This window comes from Podarcis filfolensis, assembly GCF_964270895.1.
Source record: "Podarcis filfolensis genome assembly, chromosome: 5".
Classification (NCBI taxonomy): Eukaryota; Metazoa; Chordata; class Lepidosauria; order Squamata; family Lacertidae; genus Podarcis; species Podarcis filfolensis.
The window spans coordinates 39,361,656-39,385,607 of NC_139608.1; the positions used below are offsets into that span (position 1 = coordinate 39,361,656).

A 23,952-nucleotide genomic window follows, 5' to 3' on the forward strand; every position below is an offset into this window, starting at 1 on the left:
TTCTGCGGTTGTGCATTTCTCACTTCTGCTTCCACTGCTTGTTTCCATTTCTGTTCCTCATTAAATTTAAAAATGTAAAAACACCCAGAGCCAGAATCCATGTTGTACACTTTTCCCCTCAACTTTCCACATTCCTACGTAGATGGTTTATATTAAATGCAATCAATATTTCCCCCAAGATTTTGCTGCAGCCCTGATGACACTAATAGCACTTTTTGGTATTTTCACTGGGTCTGTATGGGATAAATATTGTTATGTCCACTCCAGTCTCCAAGCCGTACTGAGGAAGGACTGATCTCTCTGGTGGGGGTGGGAATTCAGGGGTGGCTGGTGCCCATTGTGACTGGTAGGGTACAAGGCAGGGAGCCCAAACAGGAGGTGGAGCCAGACTCAGGTTACTTTCATATTGTACTTTTAAAGCACCATGATACCACTTTAAACAGTCATGGCTTCCCCACAAAGAATTTTTGGAACTGCAGCTTGTTAAGGGTGCTGAGGGTTGTTAACTTACAAGATGCCTATTCCTGTCACAAAATTACAATTCTCTTAAAAGTCCATCTTGCTTACAGAGAACTCTGGAATTTGTGCGTCTGTGAGGAGGAACAGAGGTCTCCTAACAACTCTTAGCACCCTTAACAAACTACAGCTCCCATAATTCTTTGGGTCAAGCCGTGGTGGTTTAAAGTGGTATTACAGTGCTTTAAATTTATGGTGTGAAGGTGGCCTTAATGAGAGAGAGAGAGAGAGAGAGAAGAAGAAGAAAGGAAGATAGATGGGGGCTGGCTGAGGTTGGTAGAGCAGTACCCTACTTTCCATAATAGATGGGCTGCTGTTGGAGTGATTGATATAGGTGACACACACCATAAGCAGATCAAGAATGTGTGCTAGAAAAAATATTGTCAAGGTTAAAATCCCCCAAAGTGCTTTTGCCAACAGTCTACAAGCTATTTTTATGTAGTGATGAACCAATGTAAAGGGGAAAGGGATTGACACTGAAGGTTAAGAAGGGTTAATATTTGTGAACCAGTAATTTCAGAAGAAATGTGGCAAGTTATTTTCACACACTGAAAGCAGCTACTCAGTTTCTACAAGTCTGAGAGACAATTCTTTTAAGGTTTCATATGGATGGTGCCTCTTGGCTACAAAATTAATTACGTTCTGCAGAATGAATGCAAAGATATGATGGAGATGCATGAGTACAAATGCTGACAATTTTCTTTTGTGGTGGGAATGTAAGAGGATCCAAGAATATTGGTGTGAAGTGGCTGAAATAGGAGATTTCTTTTTGGATCCGCTTCCTAGCTTTAGCTCTGGTAATTTTTCTAGTAGGTTGTCTAAAAGAAGTGATGGAGGAAGGGGAATGAAAATGCTAGTACTGTAGTAGTAAATGGAAGCTAAAAGCAGGGGGCGGGGGGGGGGGGAGAGAGAGAATAGGGCGAACCAGTAAATGATTGTGCCAGCAGTAAATGGAAGTCAGCCCAGACAGATTGGTTGCCGCCACAGCACTCTTTTTCCCAGAATAGAAAGATTATGGTGCATAGATTATGAGCTTCTGTTTGCTGAAAGCCAGGAAACGACAACAGTGATCTGATTTAAGGGACAAGGAAGTAAATCCCTTCTCAATGAAATGAAGAAACTGAAACTCTTGTGATTGTTGTCTCAAATGAAATGCCTATACAGTGGAACCTCTACTTACAACCATAATCCATTCTGGAGGTCTGGTCATAACTCGAAACGTACATAAGTAGAGGCGCACTTTTCCATAGAAAGTAATGGAAAAGTGAATTGATCCGTTCTAGATGAAAAACACCCCCTAAAACAGCAGTTTAACACACATTTTACTGTCTAACGAGACCATAGATCCATAAAATGAAGGCAATGATCAATGTACTGTACTATAAAATAAATAAGACAGTATTGTAGATGAAAAAAATAAACATTTAATTTTTTTCTTACGTGCACTGAGGGTGGACTGGCTTACCTGGCTACAAGCTGGGGGTGGGGCAAGGGTCAGTAAAGAGCTGATTCACTTCAGCCAGGGGCACTTTTTTTTCTTGCCAGGCCAGGTTCTTCTCTGGACTTCCTCAGGTTAGTTCCTCGGCGGGGTTTGGGGCTGCAGTGCACCCTGCTGTTCCTCTTGCAGGCAGCACCTCTTCCACAGCTTCGGGGGTGGGATGGGGGCCCTCTCCCCGGCGGCAGAGGCCCCAGTGCTGCTCTGCAGCCGGCCGGGCAAGCTTTGGGCTGCCGGCAAGGCTTCTGTTCCTATCTAGAGGAAAGTTCATAAGTCGAAGCACCTACTGAAGGTCGTAACTGGAATCATACATAAGTAGAGCCGTACGTAAGTCGAGGTTCCACTGCACATAAAGGCTGTTCCATAATCTGTTTGTACCAGAAAATTTTATGGGAAACCTCTACTTTTTCTCCTTTAAGGCATAGGCAAGTGTGAGGGGGAAATGTACGCTGCTGACTTAGGCTGTATCCAGGGAACTGTAGTTTGTTAACAGTTCTTTGGGGGGCAACTAGAATTCCCAGGATTCTTTGGGGGGTGCTTAAATATTTGTTGTATATGTAGCCCATCTGAAGAGAAGCTTTTGCTTAGGTTTGTATCATTTGAAACACAGGAGTGCTTGTCTGGTCTGATATACCCACAGTGCAATCCTATCCATGTCTCATCTGAAATAAGCCCCACTGAGTTTAATGGGGCTTTATGCTTCCAACGAAAGAGGGCAGAGGGGTACACTCTTGATCTTGCTATTCGCTTGTGAAGACAGAGTTCCTCTGTATGTAAGTTAACCAGCTGCCCATTGTTTAAAACTGTTCCTGGGGAGACAATGGGCTATAGCTGATAATAGTCATGCTTGGTCTGCATACACACACACACACACACACACACCATACCTTTAAAGTACATTTGAAACACATTCCTTCCCTCAAAGAATTCTGGGCACTGTAGTTTATCCCTCACAGAGCAACTCTTAACAAACTGCAGATAATTGGTTACATAACATTTATGGACTAAAAAAAATTAACGATAGCAAATACTGCTTGTATTCATTGCATGATTTCCATTCCTGACTCTAGAACATGTGAATTGTGGCAGTGGCTGTTTCTGTTTCCATTTCTGATCATTCCTAGCTGCTGTAGTGCCACAGACTTAATTGGAAAGATGACAAAGGATGTGACATTGTGTGGACTGAGCTTTCATTTTACTATTGTCCACCACTATATGCGCTTTCTTTTTTTTGGTGGGAATGATATTTAGCAATATTTGACATCTGTGCTTTGTGGGGTGTTTTCAGGCATCTGAAGGGGTTCCGGTGCAGTATTTCAATAACCTGGATGATCTGATAGAGTTTTACAAGAAAGAGAATATGGGTCTGATCCGGAGCCTTAAATTTCCAGTCCAGAAGGAAGAGGAGGAGGCAGCAGAGGAGCCAGAGGAGGATATGGGTAAGAAATTCAAAACACAGAAGATTGTGCTCCCAAGACTGTCAGTTTATTGGAAATAACAGTGTTAAATTGTCCAGACCTAATCAATAAAACCTATCAGTTGAAGAAGGAATTGTAAATTCTTAGCCTTTGCCCACTATAAAGGCTGTCTTTCTTACACACACACACACACACACACACACACACACACACACACACACACTTACTTCAAGGAGCAGGTGGGCAGTACCACAAATCTATAAGCCATGCCAGTAGAAATTTTGACTCACTGAATGAAAGGTAGTCTACCATCCATGTATGGTGACCAGCCTCTTAGAGGCTCAATAAATGTCCTGATTTTGCTGCTTGCTTGCATTCACCTTGCACAAGTTTTGTGCAGGTCTAGGCAATATTGTTGTTGTTGTTGTTGTTGCAAGTTTGCAGGACAACAGCTTAAACTGTTCTTAATTTTCTAAATATCTGCCCTCTTGACCATTGCTTAGACTCATTGCTTAGGGTAATACATAATGTTATACAGCAGCTAATTGCTTTAAGTAACAGGAATAAGCTGCTACATATCCTATAATGGATTTAAGGTTCATTGGCTGTGCATTTTAAATTCTCTATAACAAAGGCATATTTAGCTCAGTACTTCCACAAAGGTGTCGTTTTCAATTTTCTTTTGTTGCATCTATAATTCTTTTCCTATTTCCGATTTTTCTCATTCACTTAGCACACTCATTGTTCTTTGTTCATTAAAGTTTCTTACTTCAGTTTTAAATGTTCTTTTGTGCTTCTAAGCTGCAGAAGGCAGCTTCCGCACCAGAGTCATTTAGTACTGCTAAAACATAATTTTTATACAGTACAGTCATTTGGAACTGCAATTAAAACAGTTACTATTTCACCATTTTAAAACAAAATAATAAGAATAAAAAAAAATGGAAAGCAATAGTTCAATCACACACACCCCTCTCCCACTTGAGGAAGAGAAACTGATTAATTGAGAGGCAATTCAGTATTGCTGTGCCTTCATGGAACAGAAAGCAGTTACAGGATCAGAAGTCACAAAGACAAAGCTTATATAGTTAAAGGCACAGTAGTCCTGGAAAAAACCCAGTAGTCCTGGAAAAAACCCAGTAACCGTTTGCCAGTCTGTAATGAAGATGCTGACACTGCTATTGCATCTAAAGTGATAGCAAGCACCACAAATCAGGTCTGAAAAACGACAACACAGAAAAACCTGGCATGAAATGGGTCATCTATATTCTGTGTAAAAAGTGTGTAAATGAAGCTTGGCAGTTGCTGACAAAACAGCTAAGGTAGAAGCAACCAAAGTTAGCTGGGGAGAGAGTCTGAAAAGTAATACCACACTACTTTAAAAATGCCATATTGCTTCCAGCTAAGTTTTCATAACCATGGCTGCAGTTCTTGACAATTTGAATTTAGCAAGATCATTAAAAAAAAATCTAATCTACTACTTAAATTTAAATGGTTCAGTTTCTTAATATGCCAGCTGTATTTTGATTGCTCTGCAAGCATAAAGAAAGGAAGCTGATAATTAAGGTTGTATACTTCCACTGTGGTCAGAAGGTGTACATTATACGTGAAACCTCTTCAAAGCCGCACTAGCTCTGGCTGTGAAATTTGTGAATTCTTCACTGATATTTGGTTCCCAAGAAAATGTATTTTGCAAGGATGTAAATTTTTCCACTGCTTGGTGGGTGTGTTTGCTGATGTCAATCTACCATGAGATGTAAAATGATTTATTTCATTTATATCCCACTTTTCCTCTAAGAAGCTCAAGAGTACATAGGATGTTCCCCCAGTCCTTGTATCCTCAGAGCAGGGGTACCAACTTGAATAAAATATGGGGGGGCAGGTAAGCCCCACCCCACATAATTAATCACATGATGTGGTACATGCACACCATTTCAGTGGGCCCCTCAAATATTTTATGGGGACCAAAGGGACCTTGCCTCTTATGCTCAGAGCATCCCCGTGGCATAAACCAGCTGAGAGACAGTGACTGGCCCATGGTCACCCAGTGATTTTCATGGCTGAGTGAGGATTTGAATCCTCTTAACAGTGCAATCAAAACCTAAGATCTTCCAGGATGAGCGAGTTTGGAATAGGCAGATACTGGGCTGTCTGGCTCAGCCAGTGCTTAGCCAGTGGAATGAAAGCCTGTGGAACCTATGGGTGTAACTGTTTTGGGGGTGGGGCAAGGGTGGGGCAGGTTAAGGAGAGACTTACACCTATTTCAAAGCTCTTTCAGTCCTATCACATGACCTGGCAACCTTAGCAGAACTTAGGCCAGCCTAAGGGTGGTATAAGTAAAACTCTTAAAGGTTTGTTCTCCCGCTGCCAGGCTGAGGACATCGGGGCAACATATGCTGGCTTAGTTTAAGCCAATGTAAATTCTGTTGATTTACACAGAGTACAGCATAGATACCCTCAGAATAGCACCCAACTGAAAATTCAAAAAGCCATTTAAAAGTAGCATGGAAAGACAGCTGGAGAGCTTTTGGATCTTACTCTTTCCTTCCCCTTTGCGACAGATCCTATACCTGTGCCACCTCTATTACCTCCACGCAGCATGTCAGTACCACCTCTGGCAACTGAGGCAAAAGAAGATCTTTCTCCAAATGAACATGCCCAGGTGGTGGAAGTGAGCAAACCATCCCTTTCTGAGACACTGCTCCAGCGATTACAGCACCAAGACACCAGCAGGTGAGATCTAGCCATTCATTTATTTGAGGAAGTAGCAACAGTAAGTCTAGAAACGTATTTTACTGTGTTTTGCTTATCACAGCCATTTTGAATAGGGCCCCCAAGGGAGATCCTTTTACTAGGTGCTGCAGTAACAGGAGACCTTGCATGCGGTGGAATTCTCTTTCCCCCGCTATATAAAAGGTACAGGAGGCTGTCAACCCTAATACTGCAAACACAAAAATCTGCCACCTGATAAGAGGGTGGGGCTCAAAATTATTTTGCAGATGGCAGCTAAATGAGCTGGCTGGGAGTCCTCTCAGGAAAAGGTTAGAAGGGTTGTTTTTGTGTGGGTTGCAGACAGGAAGGACGCCTTCCTTCCCTCAGTATAAGGAGTTACTCATACATAACATAGTAATGAACAAGAAAGAGATAAATAGCTGGTGGAGCATCGTGGTCACAGCTGCAGTCGCCTGTGTACATGCTTGGGAGTCAGTTCCATTGGGCTCAGTAGAACTTACTTCTGAATAAAGGTTCATAGGACCAAGCTGAGCTACAAATCAAGGTGCCCCTGCTTTAATTCTTGCCTACAGCACGAAGTTTTTTGTTCACTTTTTATTGCCCCTGTTATCTGCATTATTTACCTACCTTGAAAAAGTAGTTTGAACGAAGTAGTTTGAACACTCCCAAAATCACTATATGATTGTGAGTTACCATTACAGAAGTGGTGTTGGCAGCTTTCCCCCCCCAGACACCTCCCTTCCTTAGAAAAAAATCATCAATTTTTAAGTGATAAGCAGCAGAATTGGGACCTTCTCCCTGCCACAGCTGCCTCCCCTGCTTCCCTCCCTCCCCTTTGTTCTCAGGTCTGATATCACACTAGCTCTCATTCACTAGGATATTTTGCCCATTTGCAAGCTCATAAGCCTTAGTGGTCTTCCAAGCAGTTTCTCCCCTTTCCTTCACAGTATTCCAGAAGAGCACTTCAAACTCATCCAGGATTATTTGCGAGTTCATGTCACCAGTGATCTTGAGACAGTACAGCAAGCGCCTTGGAATCTCCCTCAGCTGAAGAAATTGCTTGCAACACTTTGCAAAGGACTTTTCAGGTAAACACAAGTTAGTCTGGACTCTGGAGGCACATTTCGATTGGTAGCTAACAGGGAAATTCTGTGTGTACAGAATTTGTATGTTAAGCCTTTCCTGAAGGCTAGTTTACTGAAGCAATCCTGCTGTAAACCTTGTTCCTTCTGGTGGGAGACTACTCTGTTTGCTGCAGAATCTGACCGACAAATATAGATGTTCCTTTCCCTTTTGAGCACACATGGGAATTACTATCAGCTTAACTCTTGTTATCAGTTCTGCAGCTCTGCCCACACAGTCACATCCTGTATTGAAGACCTGCATTTTTTTAGAGCTTCTTGCTTATTTAGCAATACATCCTAGAACTAAATTCAAGTTTCTAAAGACTGACCTTTGCAGCTTGTGCTACTGAAAATCAGCATGGCATAATTTCAAGCAGTCTCCTTTGGGCTGATTAGCAACAGCTTGTCTGTCTAGCACTACACAGAGAGGTTCTTATGACCACAAATCTCAAATTCATATCTTTCTGCTTTCAGTGAGGTGTCTCGGACTCTTCCTTCTCTGGAGTCCTTACAGATGGTGTTTGACCAGCAGCTGCCTCCAGGGCTCCATCGACATTCTCAGGTATGATCTGCTGGAGGTGGAGCAGGTTGAAATGAGAGCATCAAACTGGCAGGGGATGTGGGAAAGCACTTACTGCATAATTATGCCAAACAACTTGTTTCTTGACTCCAAGGGATGGAGCAGGGTCAGCTGCACTGTGCTAGCATTTGTTTTCTCAGTTCCCTCAGTTTTATAAGGTAAAGTGCATCAAGGTTCCTCAGATCCAAGACTGCAAGTTGTTACATCTCTCAGTGTATAGTTTTTCACCACCCTTTTAAGGGAAGGGATACAGCATACCTTCCAACATTCCTGAGATGAAAATAGAGACATTTTGTTCTACAACAGTGTCCCCCATGCAGGGGCGGAGGAAGGGTGTGTGTAGTGGGGGCGGACTGCCCTGGGTGTCACCATTGAGGGGGGTGACAAAATGCTGGGTGGCACTCACCGCTGGGCCTGCAGCGCGCCCAAGCCACACGTCTCTCCTGGGAGTGACATGGTGGCTTGAGCGCCCGCAGGCTCTGCGCTGCCCCAAATGGTCCACCCGCCTTCTCCTCCTCAGCTGTAGGGCCGCTGAGTGGGAGGAGGCATGCAGACTCCTCTGAGACCCTGCAGAGCATCCTGCCCCAGCTCGCCCCGCCCCATGGGCGACTGGCCCCGCTCCTGGATGCACGGCATGCGTGCCACCCCAGGCACCTGATCAGCTTGCTCCACCGTTGCCCCCATGCAGCCCCTATATACAGTGGTACCTCGGGTTACATACGCTTCAGGTTACATACGCTTCAGGTTACAGACTCCGCTAAGCCAGAAATATTACCTCGGGTTAAGAAGTTTGCTTCAGGATGAGAACAGAAATCGTGCAGCGGCGGTGCGGTGGCAGCAGGAGGCCCCATTAGCTAAAGTTGTGCTTCAGGTTAAGAACAGTTTCAGGTTAAGAACAGACCTCCAGAACAAATTAAGTTCTTAACCCAAGGTACCACTGTAATGCCAATGGAACAGGGAAAAGGGTATGCTGGCTGAACTGCCCCAGTAGCTGTTGCCAAGAGAAGTATGTAACACTACTGTACCAGCAAATGTCTTGGAGCCTTAGATGATATATGCTAAAACTGTGAGGCTTCCATCAGCAATGTAGTCTCTACCGTTGGCGGCTATGACCACTGCCTCTGCAAGGGGCCACCTCCTTCTCCTCCCCTTGCCCCTGCCCTTTCCCACTCCCTTTCCCCGCTTGCAGAATTTTGGACTCTGCATGACATAGTGAGAAGCCATGGCGGCTTAAGGGTTTTTATGACAGTCCCGGCATTTTCGAGGCAGTTGGAGACTACACAAAGCACATGCAAGAGGTTCTGGATCCAATCCCTGGCATCCTCAGGTATGGTCCAACCTCTGTGTAAGCAAATCAGGATGCATGTTAAATAAGCAGTTATCTGGATGGACCCTCTGCATTTCTCTGGCAAGACTTTCCTTCCATCAGCCCACATAAATCAGGTATTCCAAGTACTTCTTCCACCTGTGGCTCTGTAAATGTCACCATTTCAGTTTTCCTACATGGCTTGGCTCTAGACTGCCTTTGCATCACTCGCTAGCCTCAACATGCCAAGTTTGAAATGCATTGTCTTTGATTTATCTGTTCAGCAAATTCGCTTAAATTCCAGGATGCAGGGGACTTGCTGACATAATATAAGGCACTCCAGTGCTGGCTTTTCTTTCTTTTTTCTGACACGTATCACAGATGATCTATGCTTGTGGTACAATTTCAAGCTTCCACTGAGGGAGGGAGTTACTTCACTGGTACCTAACACTTTGCTTCTTCTGCATTATTTCTATTAGCCATGTTGTGACGCCACCCGTGGAAAACTTGTCCAGTTGACTGGCTTGCTTTCTTCCATTGAAGACAAGGTATGGCAATGTTTGTTTTAATTAGTTTTAACTGCTTTTAACACTGAACTTTCAACTGTTATAAGCCACTCTTGGACCAGCTGCTGAAGGGCAAGTGATGAGTTCAACACTGGAAACAATAAGCTTCATTGCTCCCTCTTTATTTTCCAGTAGCTTTATTCACACACCTGTCATTCTTATGTCTATGTTTTCTTTATCTGTTTTCTTCTGCTAGCCAGGAACTAAAAGTTCTTGTAAGGTGTCTAGCCTCCTTCCTTTCAAACAATGCATAGGTCAAATCCCCAAGCTTCTTCTTTCCATAGATCTGGGCCCCAACTGCATTTAAAGCAGTATCATACAACCTTAAAGTGTCATGGCTTCCCTCCAAAGAATCCTGGGAGCTGTACTTCGTTAAAGGGTGCTGAGAACTGACCCTCTTACAGAGCTGCAATTACAAGAGTTCCATGGGGAAAGGGATAGATGGTTAAAAACCGCTCTGGGAATTGCATCTCTGTGAACGGGTCCCCTAACCACTCTTAGCATCCTTAGCAAATGACTCTCAGTTTCTCATTTTTTCCAATCTTATGTTCAGTTATCCACATTTCCACATCAGTTGATCACTATTATTTTTAAAGTCCTCATGAAAATTCATCATCATTTTAGTGATTTTTTTCTTAATCTATACATTTTATGTAATATATACGTTTTTGGAAAGCAGTTTCCCGAAATGTAATGAATTTTTGTATTCTAGTTTCATTAATAGATGCATTTTAATGCATACTTTACATTAGTATGTATTTTTGTATATGGCCTTTTAAACTGGGGTTGTTATTGTGTTGCGTATTTTTGCATTTGTATATTGTAAACCTCCCTATGAACCTTGGATGAAGGGTGATATAGTAATTTAATCTCAGTAATAATAGTCTCAGTTTCTTCCTAATTAATATGACAGTCTGAATTTCTGTCACTAAATCAGGGTGCTTATTTATCGTTGCTGATCTGCGCATTATGACATGGATTGTCTTAACCTGGGATCTCTCCAACTGCAGTTTAGGACTTTCAAATAGAAATCTATGTGCTTGCGTTTTTACAGGTGAAAAAATTGTTGATTGAAGGGCCCGACTCAACACATCGACGTTCACTTATCCCTCCTGTAACTTTTGAGGTGAATTTTATTTTCCCCCTCCAGTAGTATAGTAAGTTTTTATAATGCTATAGAGAAGCACCATGACTGTCAGAACAGCACGTTGAGTGGTATTAAATGTCATTTGTGGGTTAGCACAAGAATTAGGACTAGCATAAGAGGACCCACCGTTGTTCCCCCAGGATGTGTGTCCTGCGCTAGACCCAAATCTGTTCTGGAGGCTCGGAGAAAACTGCAGAACAAATAGGTAGTGGGTGAGAGAAGAGGGGGAGGTCATTCTATAGAATAATGAGAAATCTGTATGCTGATGGAGCAATCTGCCTAGCCCTACATTGACTCTAACCCCATGTTTTTAATTCATGGGTACAGTGCTCTGCTTCTTAAAAAAAATAACATTCCATGTTCACTCAACCAAAGTTCCTCAATACAGTACAGTGCCGCAAGAAAATCTGCATACTGGATATATATAGATGTGTGTGTGTGTGTGTGTGTGTGTGTGTGTGTGTTTGCATGTAATTATGCTGTGTTAAGAGCTAGTTATCTTATTCAAAATGGTAGGGGGGATCACTTATGAATAATGTTTTCCTTTTCTCATAGGTGAAAACTGATTCTCTTGGAATTCCATCCAAAATACATCTTAAGGTTGATGTTGAGTTAGGAAAACTCATTATCAAGAAAGCTAAGGATGGCCCTGAAGACAAGTTCTATACTCACAATAAAAGTAAGATACTGGGCTCATTTGAGATGGGTGAGAACACTGGGATTCACTGAATATTTTTGCTGATATTCCAGAGATCTGGCAGCCAACAGTACAGGAAATGTGTTTTACAATGGCACTTATAAATTCTCAGTGCACAATTTTTTAAGTTGTTTACTTGTGAGTTTTCTGGGTTTGAGCAAATCTGAGGGGGACACACACATACCCCTTCATTCATGAGTGCAAAGGAAATAGGTAAAAACACAGCTGAAAAAGAAATGAAAGCTTTGAGGAAGTAGTGGAAAGGGAAGAGCAGAAAGGGAATATTAAGTCCCGCCCCCAACACCCCACCCTGACAAATAATCTGTGACACTGAATAGAGCAGTTGGGCACCTGGTTTCCCCCAATTTATTGGATTAGCTGCATATCAGATAAACCCAATTTTACAGGGGTGAAATGTTGAGGTTGAGGGTGTCATGTGGACTATGCAAATTAAAGAGGAATGCAAACATTCAGTGAACAGCTGCAAACACTCAATAAACTCTAGTGTGGGCAAGCCCTTCAAGCGTTTGGGGCCATAGAGCCTACACAATATTCCTTTGTGCTGAGCAGCTTCAGTGTTTCATGACCAGAAAGTGTTCCAGCAATAGTTAGGCCTTGAAACCATAACAAACTTGTACCTCAGGCTCAGTCTTAAATTGCTGTCATTTTTAAAAAATCTAACCTTATTCATCATAGACCAGGAGGTTATAAATAGCACTGGAGTTTACAACTTCATATACACAGACATGTATCAGCATTGTAGTACATTTCATTTCAGAATTTGTGCTGCCAGAACCAGTGTTCTCTTGCTTCTTCTTAGTTCTACAGCTCATCAAGTCTCAGAAGTTTCCTAACAAGCTTGTAATTGTACTGGAAACAGAAAAAGAGAAAACACACCGAAAAGAATATGTATTTGCTGATTCTAAGGTAAATTCCTCACTATGGGTACTTGTGCACACTGAGCCCTTTAACGCAGGCAAGGCTATTTATGACATTATTTTGCTATTTTGTAAAAAAGAGAAAAAAGTAAAGAGAGAAAATAATCAAGTTCTGTCCCCATCCCCAGTAAGAGAATCTGGCCAGTGGTGTAGCGGTGGTTGCCAGTCCCCGGGAGGAGGAGAAGGAGCTTGCCACTGAAGCCACACCACTTTTGGTTCCAGGCTTGGTCTCCTCCACCCTGTTTGAACACTGTGGGGCTGGCCCCTTCCCAAAAAAACATTGGGCCCCCCAAAAAAGGTTCCGTTCCTAGGAGATGGCACCCCTACATGGTATTCAATAACATATTCCATATGTGAGTTTCTGGAGAAGAATGTTGGCATCTTTGGGTGCCTTTGCCAGCAACATAGTACTCTCCCATCATCTCTGACCATTGGCCATGCTGGCTGGGCTCATGAAAGCTGTCGTCCAGCAACATCTGGAGGGCACCACATTGGCTCCCCCTGCCCTATACCAAAGAGAAAACTAAGTGAAGTCTTTTAAGGGCTCTCATCCATTCAGTTCAAATAAAGCTAGAATATATCCAGAGAACGTTTCCTAAGCATAAGTGAGTCTGTAATAAAAATTATGCAGTAATATGAGTCATGCTTATCCTTTGTGTTTGCACAGGGTCAAGGAAATTGGCAGATTAGATCTCAGTCATTCATTGTAATAGATGAAAGGAGAATACAAACTTCAGCTCTGGAGCAGCTTAGTGGAAATTAGTTGAACTGCCTTCAATCTTCACGTAGTTTAAGTAAAAGAATGACTGGAACGGATGCATAGCTAATGTGGTACTCTCCAGATATTGCAGACTGTAATAGTCATTAGACCTCTACTGGATGGTCTGGAGGGCACCATGTTGGCTGCCCCAGACCCAAGCATTCATATACTTATCCTGGTTTTTAACTTCAGAAGAATCTGAATTTTTCAAAATTCAGCCCCAGCATGACTAGTCCTTGCCACATGGCACGCCACCATGTGGGAGGGATTTGCTCCAGCCTCCGTGTAACAAGTGCAATCTTATTAGCCAGGTTTCTTTGTATTTTGCTCTTCCATTTTTAGAAGAGAGAAGGCTTCTGCCAACTTTTACAGCAAATGAAGAATAAGCATTCGGAGCAGCCAGAGCCTGATATGATCACCATCTTCATTGGGACCTGGAACCTGGGTATACATTTTAGTTTTGTGTCCCAATCTTTGCTGTTTAGATTCCTACAAGTTTCGTCTCAATGAATTTCCAATAAAGTTTAGCATGTTTGTGCTGCTTGGTTCTAACGTAACCATATCACAGCTTTGCCAGCTATTGCTTGCTCATTGCTATACTCCTTTATTGCTTGAACATCTCTGTCATTTAATGTATTGCCTTCTTTTGTATAAGACAATAATCAGATAGGCAGATTCATCTATTCCTGCAATTTCCAAACATAGTGTTTGCCAGATGTTGTGGTCCCTGACCACTGACCGTGTTGCTGGGGCTGATGGAAGTTGGAAGTTCAACAACATCTCAAGGGCACCTCAATGGCTACTCCTTTTCTGACGGGGGATCCTATTTCTAAGAGCTGGGTGACAGGGTGGGGGAATCAACAAGGACAACCCACCCCACAGTAATTTTTCTGCTGAATTAAATATCTGCTAGGAAAGGAGGTGGTGACTTGTCCATCAGAGAAATGCAGATAAAATGTGGCACAAAGCATATTATCCATGTGTGTATGTCCATGTGAGATTCTGCATGTAGTAAACCATATAAAAGCTATCTCCTCGTGGGCTAGTGGAGAGTTGCGGGACAGCTCAGTGGTGGAGCTCTTACTTTGCATTCAGAAGGTCATTAGCACCTCTGAGAAGGGCTGGGGAAACGTCCTGTAAACAATACTGCGCTAGATGGATCAGTTTCATATTGGTTTTGGATTTGTCCATCTAGGTGATGCTCCTCCACCAAAGAAGATCAGCTCCTGGTTTCTCTCTAAGGGGCAGGGGAAGACCCGAGATGACACAGCTGACTACATTCCACATGACATCTATGTGATTGGCACACAGGAGGACTCCCTGGGAGAGAAAGAATGGCAAGAGATTCTAAGACAATCCTTGCAAGAGATTACAAGTATCAGCTTCAAAGTGGTAAGGAAAGACATTTTTATTCTGACGCTTAAAGCAAAACAGGGATAGTAGACTTCACTAGCAATGTATATCCTCCACATTGCCTGCATACTTGCTTCTTGAAGAAAATTTAGATGTTGTTTCTGAAGGCTGTTACATATATTAGACACCTAATAATAATAAGAACAAGAATAACAATAACAACAACAACAACAATTTTATTATTTATATCCCACCCATCTGGCTGGGTTTCCCCAGCCACCTCTACAGCACATATTTTATTGGGGTCAAAAGTCTTATGCCACTAATTATCGTTCTACGCTGGATGTTAAAGATCAAAATTGATTCTGCTTCTCATCTCTAATATTAGGTAAAATATAGTTTGGGTATAATATGGGGAGGGCACCCTGTGCTTCACTTGAATTTATGCTATTGCCCTAAATGCTGTTCCTCATTAGGAGGAGTATGCTATGCCAGTCGTTATCAAAAGCAGGGCATATATTGAACCCAACTTCCATTCAGTAGTTTATTTCTGTATGCAATGAGGGTCACATCCACACCCCACATTTAAAGTGCAAAGTTTCCCCTGAAGAAGAGCTACGATTCTCATTCACATTTTACAAACTATGGTCTCCAGGATTCTTTGGGGGAAGTCATGTGCTTTAATTGTGCTTTAGCGTGGATGTGGCCTACAACTCAGTAGCGTTCTCATTTGGGTCGCATGCTTAGACAATAGAAAACTGCCTTATACTGAATCAGACCATTTGTACATCTAGCTCAATAGTGTCTGCACTGACTGGCAGCAGCTGTCCAGGGTTTCAGATAGGGGACATTCCCACCCCTACCTGGAGATGCCAAGGGTTAAACTGGGACCTTCTGCATACAAAGCAGGTACTTTGTCAATGAACTACAGCCGTTCCCCTAAAATGAGAACCAGAGGTATGTTTGAGGAGGATTTAGTATAGACTCTGTCTGTCATAATACAAATAACCTTTACAGTGGTACCTTAGGTTACATATGCTTCAGGTTACGCACTCTGCTAACCCAGAAATAGTGCTTCAGGTTAAGAACTTTGCTTCAGGATAAGAACAGAAATCGGGCTCCGGCGGTGCGGCAGCAGCAGGAGGCCCCATTAGCTAAAGTGGTGCTTCAGGTTAAGAAAAGTTTCAGGTTAAGAACGGACCTCCGGAACGAATTAAGTACTTAACCTGAGGTACCACTGTATTATGGCTTTAGGCTATATTACAGTTCAGCTGCATCAAACTATGTGACAGCTGACTTCCTTTTTCCTGATTAGGTAGCAATCCATACCCTCTGGAACATCAGGATTGTTGTCCTGGCCAAGCCAGAACATGAGAATCGCATAAGCCACCTCTGCATTGACAACGTGAAGACAGGAATTGCAAACAGACTGGGTAAGGCTTGGACAAAATGTACTTGACAGACACTCTCATCACAACAAGTCTCCCAAGGTTGAAAGATATGCAGAGAGGTGTTTCCAGTACCCGATTCCCACGATGGGATTTCCTGCCCTAAAACATGCACCCGAGCCAAAGGTTCATTTGTGCACTATTCTAACGGTGTGATTTGGGGTTGTCTCTGTGTGTGAAGTGGCAAGACCACTTCCAAAGCCTTGCTGGCTTACCGGGGCAGAAGGTATGGAGGGCAGGCTTACCTTTTTTTGGCCACATAGATCCTTTTTTAAAAAAAATAAAATAAAATCCTACATTGGATCTCAAAGGTTATACATTCAAATAAATGAGAGGAAGCCAAAGACTGAACAGAATATGAAAGAGTATCATAAGATATGCTTCTTTTCATGACCATTCTTGAAAGTCACTGCTTCCTCTTTCAACTTTGTCAGCAAAATTGCTGATACTGTATGGTATGTATCCTTTGGAAATGTACTATAATAGCTGATATAATCCTACAGTGATTTGTGCTAGTGTACTCGCATGCAATAATGTACTCTCAGTGTTAGAGGTGTGCTCATCGGTGTGCTCCCACAAATCATTCCATTGATACTGTCATAAGTCAGATCAGATGTGAGTATGATGGGAATTCAGGAATGCCTTGCATCCTTGCAAATATATATAAATCCTTTTTCCACTACAATGTTATTCACAGGAATAATTTGCAGGAACTGTCCCATCAATGAAAACCGTAGGGTTTATTGCTCTGCTGAAAAATGTGTAACTGGAAGAATAGAACTTTGTTCAGTTGCAGAGGGAAATTCATCTTTCACTTTCTTTCCTAAGCTTTGGGAAGAAAATATTCAGTGGAACTCTGCATTACACATGTGAAGTCCTGCTGTTCTGGTTTCCTCTTCTCTGCATCCGCTACTCCACTTTAGAAGTCTTTTGCTGTTCTAGTTAGCCCTGGGGGTTGGATTGATCTCTCTGTTTCTTGTTTTGTTTTACCTCTCAGGCAACAAAGGAGCTGTTGGGGTGTCATTCATGTTTAATGGAACCTCCTTTGGTTTTGTGAACAGCCATTTGACTTCAGGAAGTGAGAAGAAACACAGGTAAAATTCTGAGGGCCATTGGAGAGCCTTGCAGTTGCTGACAGAGAGGTTCCTATCAGTACAAATATTCAAATTAGATGTGACAGCTTGGTAGTGGTGCTGGGTATTATTTGAACAAGAAAAGAAACACATGGGAAGGATTTCAAATAGTCACCCTTGCATGTCTTATCTCTAGGCATTTAGTAAGTAAAGGTAAAGGGACCCCTGACCATTAGGTCCAGTCGTGGCTGACTCTGGAGTTGTGGCGCTCATCTCGCTTTATTGGCCGAGGGAGCCGGCGTACAGCTTCCGGGTCATGTGGCCAGCATGACTAAGCCGCTTCTGGCAAACCAGAGCAGCGCACAGAAACGCCATTTACCTTCCCGCCAGAGCGGTACCTATTTATCTACTTGCACTTTGATGTGCTTTCGAACTGCTAGGTTGGCAGGAGCTGGGACCAAGCAACGGGAGCTCACCCTGTCACAGGGATTCGAACCGCCGACCTTCTGATCGGCAAGCCCTAAGCTCTGTGGTTTAACCCACAGTGCCGCCCGCCAATTTTAAGAATATAATAGCATAAAGGGGCCCCAGCTGGAGCAAATCAACAATCCATCTAGTTCAGGGATGAGGAACCCAATGGAAAGGGATAATCCTTTCCTCTGTTTACCTCTTCACTAAAGGTGCTGGTTTCTGAAATAGCACATTTGGACAGCAAATAGCACCAGGGTGTGGGGTGGAATTTTGCACAGGGGATTTTTTTTAAAAGAAAAACTTATTCCCATGCACTGCAGTCCCAACTGGATTGGGGCCCTGTGCAGCTGCTTTTTCTGACAAAGGAAAGTGGCCAGTGCTAAGCATGCTGTTAATGACCCTGAGCTGCATTCTTTGGAACAAGAAGCCCCACTGAAGTATGGAACATATAGAATGTATTCAAAAAGCTTTTTTTTTTCTATACAAAGAGGCACAGATTATTTATCTTGGCTCAGATGGTTATTTGGACTAAAGACCTGAGGCTGCAGTCCTGCTGGTGATGTAAACAAAATTCACAAACATTGGCAGATAAGTAAGTCCTAGGCACCTGAAACATGTCTTCAATTTTCTGGGGTGAAAATTTCAATGCACCAGCATCTCCCCACCATGTGCAACATAACAGTAATACACAGACATGGGCATGGACACAGGCCACAAACTGTAGCTAGATAGTTGAAGAACTGTAACTGTGATTGTACAATTTCTTCTTTTTCTAAAAACAACAAGTGAATAGCTGAAGATTGGGTTTCCATTGTTGTTTCTTCCTGTGGTTTAGAAGGGAACATTCCAGTAAAACAGGAACAGAGGGGTTGTAACTATTTGTGCTTACAGGTCTCGCTTGTTTGTTGACTCAATGTATAGCCCTCCCTTTGCTGTGTGCTCCAGAAATAGAAACCATGCAAACATGCCAATATAAAGCAGAAGAGTCGAGCTGTGTTATATCGCAGTACTTTTCCGTCTTCACATGCCCCAATTTTTGCTTCCTGAAGCAGTTGCAAATTCCCATGGCAACACATACTTCAAGGTCTTCCTTCTGTCCTCTGGCACACTCATAGATCGCAACAAGGTACCCCAGGCTTGGCGGTTGTCCCGTATCATTTGTTTGTGCAAGGCCCAATGTTGCAGTAGCTCTGAAGGTATTGAAACACTCCTGACTACTTAGCAGAAAATAAATACAAATAAATAATAAATAAATTCACACAGAGACAGTATGTATGGTAAATTAAAGCTGCCACTTTTTCTGCAGATTTGATTGCATTAGGGCATTTGAATGGAGGATCTTATTCCCAGAGCCCTTTTGGTTGTGTAGAGGCAACAACTTTACAGAGATTTGGAAGCAATAATGTTGAATTGCTGCTATACGCATTTCTTTTTGCATTGTACCATATTCTCTGGTCAATCAGTTTAAATCAAGGTATACCTGGAAGCCAGCAGGAGGCAAATACAAGAAGCTCTCAGAAATGCAGCTAGCACTATTGCAATGCATTGTATGCAGGTGTTTAAGACAACTGTTGTATAGTGCTACTGATGGCAAATATGCACATGCAGTCATAACTTGGAAGTTGAATGGAATCCGTTCCGGAAGTCCGACCTCCAAAACGTTTGGAAACCAAAGCGCGGCTTCTGATTGGCTGCAGGAAGCTCCTGCAGCCAATCGGAAGCCGTGGAAGCCCCGTCGGACATTCGGGTTCCAAAGAATGTTCACAAATCGGAACACTCACTTTTGGGTTTGCGGCATTCAGTAGCCAAAACGTCCAAGTACCAAGGCGTTTGGGATCCAAGGTATGACTGTACATACATATACACACAAAGCTATTTTCAAAGGTTTTTCTTAATTTGTGTGTGTCCTACAGTGAAATGTGTGTATATATATATATATATCTCCACTTAAAGGTGCCCCTTTTAAAATACTGCAAAAATAGTGCAAGGTTTCCTTCTTTCTCTGGCATTTAAATAGCTCTTACTTTTAATTCAATACATTTAAATAGTATGTGCTTTCTCTTTTTTCTACAGTGAATGTCATTTTTTTAAAAAAGCTTTCCTTTAGAGGAAACGGACTATACCACAAGCTGCTGACCCTTCAAGTTTAGACCAGTTTCACCAGTCGGTTAACTATCAGTAGGAAACAGAAAAACAGAACCCATAAACCTTTTCTTCTGGCAACCAAGCAGCTACGTCTTCCATTTAAATGTGTACAATGCCAAGCTAGTGGCCAAAGTTGGATCAGATAGTTCCATAGTAAGGCACAGAGACAAGTTACTCCTATACAGTAACTATATCATAGCTGTAAACTTTTCCCTTTTTAAAAGGGAAATTCACTTATTCAGAATAGGATCCTCGCAAGAAAAGGGAAAAGTTGACAGCTATGAGCTATACAGAACTGATTGTCTGGCTGTATATTGCTGAGGGTTTAGCCAGAGCCAAGACAGGGAAAGATTCATGGTCTTATCTAGTCCACTGTTGTCTTGAGCCAACTGTCTCTGCTGATAATGCTGCTGGTGAGAGGCCATATAATAAAATGGTATACTGAACGTTGCTCTTGTGTTTTAATAGGCGGAACCAGAACTACACAAGTATTCTGCGGTTTCTGTCACTGGGAGACAAGAAGTTGAGTCCATTTAACATCACCCACCGGTTTACTCATCTCTTTTGGCTGGGAGACCTGAACTATCGCCTGGAGTTACCCACAGCGGTTAGAGAGCCTGTTTATTTACTATTGCATTTTATTATTACATTTCTATCCCACATTTCCTCCAAGGAGCTCAAGGTGGTGTACATGGTCCTTGTCCTCCTAGTTTTATCCTCACAGCAAACCTCTGAAGTAGGTTAGGCTGAGAGAGAGAGAGAGAGAGAGTGACTGGCCCAAGGTCCCCCAGTAAGCTTCATGGCTGAGTGGGGATTTGAACCCTAGTTTCCCAAGTCCTAGTCCAGCACTCTGCTACTAGCTAGTAGTACTTTGCATTTATGCAGAACTCTTGTGAGTGTTTGGAGCATTCTACATACATACTGGGGGACCAGGCTATCCTTACAATAACTTTGCAAAGTAGACTTCTGTTACTATATTGTTACAAAAGTTGGGCACTACTTCCACTCTCTGCTGAGCAGTAGCAAAATTCTAGGGGGTTCCAGGCACTCACCCAGAACCCATCCTCCTTTGGAGGATGGAAGACGTGGCGGAGATGGTCGTAACTTTTTAAAAATGTGGTTTATTCATATGTTTACACCTTCACTCTGCATGGAGGGAGTTCCCATCTTACAGCTTGGTCATCTCAAAGAGGGGCTTGTTCCCAAGATAGACCCCTTTCTCTTCTCTTCCTTCTTCCCAGCACACATTGCTAAAGGCACTCTTTTCCTGTCACCTCACACCCACACAACATCACCTTGGCAATCTTTGTCTGCCCGGGCGCAAGATTCCTCTTAGATGGGCCATCAACACCTTTCGTAGGGCTAATGCCTCTATCCCAGGTGAGGCACTGCTTGTATTTTTCCAGTGGCCCACAATCTTCCCTTCAACACTCCAAATAATCAATTTATTAATTTCTGGGGTTTAGCGAGCTTCCCCCAACATATAACACCATCCTCATATAGCAAGCAAAGGTCTGAAACTGAGAGAATCCCTGTCACCTAATGAGTTTTTGGGTGGGATGAGATTTCAATTAGGTCACACTCTTAGGGTTCATGCAGACATTCATGATTTTAGTGATGAACCTACGTTAGACTCATTCTCCATACATTTTGCTCACACATACACCACCCCCTTCAGCTTGGGTGAAACCTGTTCTTCCAATAATCAGACTTGTGTTTTCTCTGGATATGTGGTTGCTACTGAAGTTGAAGCAAGCAAGTATCATGGAGCCTAAAGGAAAGCGTGGCTATTTGCAGCTGCTGAGTAACCAAGCAGGAAGAAAAAGCCGGAAGAAGACTGTTAGGGATATGTGGGAAAGCACCAAGGGATGGTTAGGGGAGTTACGAGAAGCGTAATGGGTGCTGATACTGGCTGCAGTGTAATCAGGAGATCAATATAGCAAATACATTTTGGTCCTAGGAAACTAAACACCTGAGGGCTGAAATCCTATATCCACTTTCCTGGCCCCATTGAACTCTATTCCAGGGTGATAACATTTTTGATGGTGTATTTGCAACTAAGGATAGGAACTACACAAAACGCAGGGAAAAACTGATAGGTTCTTAGTTTGTTGTTTAAAACTTGCTACAGGAAGCTTCAGATGGAATCAGAGCAGGAACACATTGGGGTGGCTTTTGAAAATCCTTTTAAATAATAATAATAATTAATTAATTTTATTTATACCCCGCCCTCCCCAGCCAAGACCGGGCTCAGGGCAGCTAACACCAAATATAAAAACAATACAGCTTAAAAAACAAGATTAAAATACAACATAAAAACATTAAAATGCAGCCTCATTTCAGTGGAAACTCAAATTAAAAACTTTTTTGGGGATGAAAACGTCAAGTCTTCACCAAGGCTAACTATCCAGACTGGTCCTACATGGGCCAGAAAAAAGCCAGGGAAGTCCCCAAATAGGAGTTCCAACACAGAAGGAGAAAGGAAAAAAGAAAGAAAGAGGGAGAGGGAATCAAATTGATTCCAAGCCAAAGGCCAGGCAGAACAACTCTGTCTTACAGGCACTTAAAAATCCTATTTTCCTCATGTCATTTTCCTGATCTAAATCACTATTGTTCCAAGTTGCTCTTAGCCTTTGCAGCAACTTTGAAAAATGTATGTAAATTGGATTGGAAAATGTACCGCTGCTATCAACCAGTTTTGAGAATCAAAGTGTCAGGAGATCCAGTTGCAGTATCAGATGTAGTTGGGCCTCAGTAACAGATTTTTGTGGCCTCAGATGCTAGTGTGCTATTTATTAACCAGGAAGGTTTTTTTGTTTTTTTTAAGAAAAGAGAGTGGTACATCTGCCATTATGACATTTCCTTGTTATCAGGAAGCAGACAATATCGTCCATAAGATCAAACAGATGCAGTACACAGAGCTACTGCCTTACGACCAGCTTCTCATTGAAAAGAGGGATCAAAAGGTGTTTCTGCAGTTTGGTAAGTTCTGCTTCTATTCCTTTGCCTTTTTTTACTCTGCCATTGAAAAACACCCTTCTAAAGGGGTAATCACTGAGAGAGTAATCTCAGTAGAGAGAGTGATTACCTGCTTTAAATTGCTCTGTATAAAAACTGACACATGTGGTAAATGTTTTGTTTGTGACAATCCTTTTTTTCTTTGCAATGCAATTGATTTCTTTGCATTAAGAAAACTGCCCGATCCATATGGTGAAGAGACCATATACTAACAGCTAACTGTGTTCTAGGAGTTGCCCCATACATTGATTTGAAGTAACCTGCGTGATGTGCTTTGACATGTGTACCCAGGTTTTGGTTAAAACAATAACTAGACATCTGTCTCTTTCAGAGGAGGAAGAAATAACATTTGCCCCAACCTATCGCTTTGAAAGGAACACCCGGGAGCATTATGTCTACACCAAGCAGAAAGCAACAGGGGTATGCCATATCTTCCAGCATATTACAATGTTTCAAATGGTGTCTGTTGCCAGAACTGCTCCTCTTTCTATAGAGGAGCACCGTGAAAGAACTCTAATTGGGAACAAGCTGCTGGCTTTTTGGCACCAGAGCTTTCCTTCTTGTGGAGTGATGTGTTTTCAATATTGATTGTCCTTTTGTTTGCAGGTGAAATACAATTTGCCATCCTGGTGTGATCGAGTGCTCTGGAAATCATATCCCCTGGTGCATGTGGTGTGTCAATCTTATGGTGGGTAGAGAACAGATTGGGAATAGCAGCAAAGCTGGTTTAAACGGAAATGATTCAGAGCTGAATCTGTAGCATTGCCTTTCGCTGCCAAGTTCTCAGCAACGGATGCACCCTGTCGTTTCTGTCTTGGAATGCTTGCTCCTAAAACTTGGATGTGTAGTGGGGAGAGAATCGGCTGTGTGATAACTGGGAATGCACCTTGCAGATGTTAGAACACCTTCTTAGCCCACTGTCACTAAGCAGGAAGAACCTCATTACCGTCAGTAACCTGTAGAATATCCCATTTCCCCTGAGTCAAAAGCTGTGTAGCATTAGAGGGCTGCTGGTGGTTTAGTGCTTTTTAATCCTGGTTCCCAGTTCCGGTCTCTGGGTTTGTTTGTCTTTTAAATGTATTTTTAATGTGTTCCCAATCAAATGCTTATAAGCAGCTCTTCGGCAAATGCTGTCAGAGTCTTACCAAAACGACGCACACAAAATAA

General features: G+C 42.6%; 1 protein-coding gene across 1 annotated transcript in view; it reads left to right on the forward strand.

Annotated features, from left to right (window-relative positions):
- Window positions 1-23,952, forward strand: part of INPP5D (inositol polyphosphate-5-phosphatase D) — a 60,646-nt gene that overhangs the window by 22,884 nt on the left and 13,810 nt on the right. The window contains exons 4-19 of the mRNA XM_083615007.1: window positions 3,300-3,450; window positions 5,988-6,159; window positions 7,107-7,247; window positions 7,758-7,845; window positions 9,649-9,717; window positions 10,790-10,861; window positions 11,438-11,561; window positions 12,400-12,506; window positions 13,620-13,722; window positions 14,473-14,669; window positions 15,946-16,063; window positions 17,076-17,172; window positions 20,236-20,374; window positions 22,641-22,749; window positions 23,117-23,205; window positions 23,392-23,473. Coding sequence (XP_083471133.1) covers window positions 3,300-3,450; window positions 5,988-6,159; window positions 7,107-7,247; window positions 7,758-7,845; window positions 9,649-9,717; window positions 10,790-10,861; window positions 11,438-11,561; window positions 12,400-12,506; window positions 13,620-13,722; window positions 14,473-14,669; window positions 15,946-16,063; window positions 17,076-17,172; window positions 20,236-20,374; window positions 22,641-22,749; window positions 23,117-23,205; window positions 23,392-23,473 — 1,858 coding nt within the window. The remainder of the gene's footprint in view (window positions 1-3,299; window positions 3,451-5,987; window positions 6,160-7,106; window positions 7,248-7,757; window positions 7,846-9,648; window positions 9,718-10,789; window positions 10,862-11,437; window positions 11,562-12,399; window positions 12,507-13,619; window positions 13,723-14,472; window positions 14,670-15,945; window positions 16,064-17,075; window positions 17,173-20,235; window positions 20,375-22,640; window positions 22,750-23,116; window positions 23,206-23,391; window positions 23,474-23,952) is intronic.